General features: G+C 32.6%; 1 protein-coding gene across 1 annotated transcript; it reads right to left on the reverse strand.

The window, feature by feature from the left end:
• Positions 1 to 272: 272 nt before the first annotated feature.
• On the reverse strand, positions 273 to 5,778 carry LOC124532475 (phospholipase A1 4-like). The gene is made up of 3 exons (XM_047107382.1): positions 5,742 to 5,778; positions 1,565 to 2,233; positions 273 to 552 (listed from the first exon to the last, which is right to left on the reverse strand). The coding sequence occupies exons 1-3, from the start codon at positions 5,776 to 5,778 to the stop codon at positions 332 to 334; spliced, it is 927 nt and encodes a 308-aa protein (XP_046963338.1). The 3' UTR covers positions 273 to 331.
• Positions 5,779 to 6,041: the final 263 nt, after the last annotated feature.

Below are 6,041 nucleotides of genomic sequence, written 5' to 3' on the forward strand. Positions count from 1 at the left end.
TTCAATAAAGGAGCCTATATCTGTGTAGCAAATTTAATTTTTTTCTTTTTCTTTTATCATTTTTTTTTTAATTTGGTCTGGTGGTTTTGGCTTGAAAGCGAAACAGACAAACAGAGCTACTTTCGCATTTATAATATTAGTATGGCTTAAAGTAACTCTTAAGACATTTTAAATAACACCAAGATTTTCTTTGTTTCCTTTTATAGACAACCGTAACCAATTAATCAGACGTTTAAATCTTCTATGACAGAAAACCAAATAAAGAACCAAAATGATTCCATAAGAATTCTATTTTGTAAATTAAGCAACAATTACCAAATATTCTTACAAATCAAGGGTATGTATTAGTGGATACATAAAATATGCCTCGTGCATCGCCAGGGTTATAACAGCCAGCTGTAGTTGTCTCGTTCTCTTCACATAAACCTTCCGCAAAGGCCTTGTATGATGGACAGGAGCGAGCCACGTACAATTCTGGATTGTGAACTGTTTTCATCCAGTACTTGACGCAGGCTTTGTGGTAGCATTTCACTGTTTCTTCGAGATTATCACCTGAAAAAAGTATAACATGGCATACATTTTAATAACATCTTACGTTAAAAGATATCAGGTTCTATCTATAATATAATTTCTATAAATAGGTACAGGTTGTATAAAACACTTGAATAACTGTCAAATGCATACAATAAAATTGTAGCCCAGGAACATCTATATTATAAATGTTATATATGCGAACAGATTTAGATGAAATTTGCTATCGTGAACTCAATATGAGATCCGGGGAAAACCGTATGCTTCTTTTTTAATTTACCCCTTGAAGGGGTTTTATGGATAAAATATGTACCAAATTAAATTTTTACTAAACTTTTATTTTCTTAAATTATGTCGGATAGATAAAATGAGACGAAATTTTTTGACATAAAACTCATCCCAGTTGGTCAAATGTTGTTCTTTATGTATAAGGTTTCTCACTTACATATTCAGTTATAGAAACAAATTTAAGTTACTCATATCCTTTGTTGTGATTTATTAGACCAGTCTTATTTTAGCTTAAGGATAAACAATTGAATTCCGACTATTTCAGTGACCTAAAAACTCAAATGATGATAAAAATTCTCGTTCTTGTTTTATTTGTTCTTTCCTGCACGACAAAAACTACAAACAACTCTAAACTACAAATAACCCATTCATCAATGCAATGTCTCAACCAATATCTATAAAGCGCTATCTATCTATAAGTTTATATTTAACTATGTAAGTGCTTGTAAGTGTCATACTGGAAAAAGCCTATTAGGCTATTTCAATACTCCTGAAAAACCGGGTAGGGTTTTATTTTTATGCAACACATACGAGTACAGAACCGGTCTGAATAATTAAAAACACAAATATTTAACATAAAAACCCTGAGGTTGTTTGCGGTGCATTCTCAGTGTATTAAAGTCAACGAAAATAACCTTGTGTTTACGCATAAACTTATGCACCACAGTGTATTCAACGCAATTTTGCGCTGCCAATGTTTATAAGGAACACATGATTGAATTATAATCTTTAAAAAAAATGGTACCTGCATCACAATTGGGTTGAATTTTTCCATCGTAATTGAAAAAGAAATCCGTATCAGCAATTGTTCTCGTCGTACCCAAATATCCAGCATTACAGTGGTACACTTCAACATACTTTCCAACACCTGATCGTAAATGCTCTTCGACAGGACCGTTCGCAAAACATGGGCCAGCAGGATCCAATCCGGTGATTCGCCATAGCTTTTCCTTTGTTATATTCGTGAATGTTTCACCAGCGTACCCAATGATATGACTTCCCAAACTGTGTCCTATACAGTGGACATTGTTTGGTGGGATTTTTCTATTACAAAAATCTGATAAGAACTTTCCTAGGGAGGTTCCTATATAGTATGCATATTTGACAGATCTCGAATAGCTCTGAAGTTTTTCTTTGTTTTCATAAGTGTATGGTGAATGGTCTATTATTATAAGGTAAATATTAGGCACACTTTTGTACGTTTGTCTGACTAATTCTTCGATATCTCTTTTTATCTGGCTTTTGTAACCAGGCACGAATACAATGACACGTCTACTGTTATCTAATTCAATAGACTTTCGTAATAAGTCAGCTGCTGTATCAATTCTGCTGCTAATATTTATGTTTTTGACGAAATCGTAAAAATAGACACGTGTTTCGCTTACATCCAGATTTAACGATCTGTTGTGGTCACCTGGAAGAATTTTAAATAAAAATTAAATGAAATTACCAATAAATTAAATTCACAACCAAAATTAAATTTTGTAAAAAACTTAGAATGTTTCTCAGCTTTGCGTCAGATATGTCGAATTGAATTCATATTTAAATTATTATATCTATGTATGATAATTAGAACTACGTAGTGTCATATTGTTATATATATTATATTTTCTTTTATGTATCATTTACAAAAAGCTATTCAAATTTGCAATAGATGATAGACTACAAAAGCAGATGGGATGATCCTGTTGACAAGTCATCTTGGCTCGTAGACACTGGTACATAACCTAAGATGTTATACCTTTGTGCCAATTGTTGTTTAATGGGTGACATGCTTGAACATTTTCACCTGCACAAAGGATGACTGGCTTGAATTAAGATCTCTAATGTTTTAATTCAAACGAATACAAATTTCTAAGCCGAAGAATCACAGTGGCGTGCAATTGGAGAGGCATTTGTCCAGCAGTGGACAAACATGGACTGTTGATGATGGTGATGAAAACAAATAAACTTTATAGTCACCGAGTTTGGCAATTCCAGAAGTAATAAATTAAAAACAAATGAATAACTCGCAAGGAATGTGTTTACAATTACTCACACTTAAAATTCTTTGAATAAAGTATACGAAAGCGATCGTCTAACGTATCTGCCTTAACCGTAATAAATAAAACAAATGTTAGTACATAGTTATACGTCACGCGGATCATGACTGAGCTGATTGGAGAGAAAACATTATACTTTTTTTATAAATAACATTTTATGATATTCGGGTATATTCACAATAGTTGGAAGATGATAAAATTTGTTAAAAGGTTCATTGATATGACGTCTTTATGTCTGGATATTATGTAAAAATAATTTTACAATTATAAAAATGATTTCGATGATTCGGTTCAAATCAAGGAAAGCGCCACTGTATATGTATATGTGCTTAATTTATGTTTATAATTCATCTCATGCTCGGCGGTGAAGGAATACATCGTGAGGAAACCTCCATTTCTGTCTAATTTCATTGAAATTCTACCACATATGTATTCCACCAACCCGCATTGGAACAGCGTGGTGGAATATGTTTCAAACCCTCTCCGCAATGGGAGAGGAGGCCTTAGTCCAGCCGTGGGAAATTTACAGGCTGTTACTGTACTGTGCTGTTTACTGTTATAAAACAAAAAAAGGAAAAAAAAAGAGAAGGATTAGGATGTTTATGAATTTATTGTTTACATATATTTAGAAGAACTTTAACAAATCATTTCAGGAATATCAAACAAACAGTAACAAGCAAAATAAAGGGCATGTTTTATGCGGAGTGCTCCAAATCTGATCCTTAAATAGGAGAAGAGGTCTTGTCTAGCAGTGATAAATTGACTGATGCACATAATTGTACATCAGTAGCCATTCGTTTTTGTGTTACGTGTTGTATTGGGTACTAGTAGTCACCCGCGGCTCCTCACGTTTAACGGCATGGGTTGTCATGTGTTAGTCAAAAAAGTAGGTAGCCTATGTCCTTTCCTTTAGATCAAGTTTGCGTCACATTAAATTTCATCAAATTCAGTTCAGTCGTTTTGTAGTAAAAGACCGACAGACAGACAGACAGACAGATAGAGCTACTAAATATAGATTTATGTAAGCCTCGTAAATATATTTTTTATTTTTAAACTAAAACAGTTATACGTTGAATATGTAGGTAGTAGGTACTGCGAAACATAAGGAAATATTATACATGTAATTGTACCTCCAGCTAATGTGTAACATGTATTAAGTCGTCTTCGAATTATGTCGCGTTAATTTGATAAGGGACTTAAGATACGTCTATATACATTTTAAATAGAAAGAAAAAAATAAAATAAAAATGTTGTTAAATAAGGTATTTTGTAAAGTGCCTTTTTATATCGTTCAATAAAATTTTACAAGTATTGAAACGAGATTCGATTGAGGTCACGCGGTAGGGGTGGTGTAGTTTTAATTGTAAAGAGATGCACATTTTTTGCTTTTCCTTCGAGTTCCAGCTTACTTGCTTTGCTTACATACAAAATTTCATCAAATTTGGTTCAGTGGTTTAGCTGTGAAAGCGTAACAAATAAACAGACAGACACAGTTACTTTCACATTTTATAATACACATTTAAGAAAAACAAAAAACATTATTTGTTTATATAAAATAGACTTACACAACAAAATGTTTTGTTTTTACTGAGCGGTCATACGAAGTATTTAATTTTCGAAATATAAGTAAATAAACACGTAATCGTCATTGCATGTAACATAAAGTCGTTCTATGAACTTTGCGATTTATTTATTTTCAATTTACATTTTAAGTAAAAAGATTTAATATTTCCATTGAAATAGTAAATTATTATTAATTAGTAAAATTTGTATTCTGTACAAAAGAGCTATCCGAACTACTTATTTATAATATTATTTCTAGGGCAACATAAGGCAAATAAAATTAAAGAAATAGGTGTATTAACGGTTGCTTTGCATTAAAAGTGAACTTTATGTTTTTATGAGAAATAAATTCTTTAAACCTATAAATAATATGATATCTATACAGAAGAATATATAATTTATCAAATATAATTTGTAAAAAAGTTACAAATTATATTTGTTCCCATTGAAAGCAGCGTATTAAAGAATTTGCGAATAAATAAAAATGATAACTGCAAACTGTTTGCGAACTATGACACAACGTGACCTAAAGATAACGCTAGCGTCGCTAATATCAGAGTGACGTACATGTGACGTCACGATGGGTTCAAATGGGACAATACTTTTCATTAATAAGGACAAACAAGGATAAAATATTTTCATGCATATTTACCTCGTTAATTCTACTTTACGAAAGATTGGAAACTATTAATTTACTTTAATATTAGCTTGCTTTTAAATTTACAGGATTATAAGACTATGCAGCTTCATCTTTATAAATACTCAATACAGTCTGCATTTATGAAATTAGTAAGAAAATCGAGGGAGTGACACGCTGCTTACCTTCAGTTTGTAGACGAAAAAGCCGGCACGTCCGGGATTGCACAATTCTGTCACAGTTAGTATCAGAGCTGAGATGGCCCAGTGAGCTGAGATGACCCAGTGGTTAGAACTCGTGCATCTTAACCGATGCTTTCACCACTATATATATATGTGCTTAATTTGTGTTTATAGTTCATCTCGTGCTCGGCGGTGAAGGAAAACATCGCGAGGAAACCTGCATATGGCTAATTTCATCAAATTTCTGCCACATGTGCATTTCACCAACCCGCATTGGAACAGCGTGGTGGAATATATTCCAAACCCTCTTATTAATGGGATAGGAGGCCTTAGCCTAGCAGTGGGAAATTTACAGGCTGTTACTCTACTGTTTATTTTTAGTATCAGTAGTAGTAGTACTATGCTTTATCTTAGAGTATTTGAGCAGTACCACGTTTTTCCATCGCCTAAAACTATACATAGCACAGATTCGGCCTCACGTGGATATATTGTTCTTACTTTTGGTCTGAAGTTCCTTGTTACCAGCTTCTCCCATTTGATTACATTCAACGTAAAGTGCTCATATGTATTTTCACAATAATACAAATACTTGTGAAATAAACGGTGACGATCACTGAATAGACACAAGGAGGAAAGGTAAACTATTAACACCCAGTTTCTGACTTCGCAAAGTTAATGCGTCACTTCTGAAAAACGATATTCGTTTATATCATAACTCTGTTGTTTTTTTCCACTGTTATTTTTAACTTGGTTTATTAAAAATTAAAACTTCTTGTTAGTAAAAAAATTGATAAATAA

The sequence above is a fragment of the Vanessa cardui genome, chromosome 9 (assembly GCF_905220365.1).
Source record: "Vanessa cardui chromosome 9, ilVanCard2.1, whole genome shotgun sequence".
NCBI lineage: Eukaryota > Metazoa > Arthropoda > Insecta > Lepidoptera > Nymphalidae > Vanessa > Vanessa cardui.

Excerpts from the sequence above, each read along its gene's own strand:
- LOC124532475 (XM_047107382.1), bottom strand. The coding sequence starts at position 5,778 with ATGGGAGAAGCTGGTAACAAGGAACTTCAGACCAAAA. Across the intron at positions 2,234-5,741 it reads CAAGGAACTTCAGACCAAAA|GTGACCACAACAGATCGTTA; the intron begins GTAAGAACAATA and ends AAATTCTTCCAG. Across the intron at positions 553-1,564 it reads TCAACCCAATTGTGATGCAG|GTGATAATCTCGAAGAAACA; the intron begins GTACCATTTTTT and ends TACTTTTTTCAG.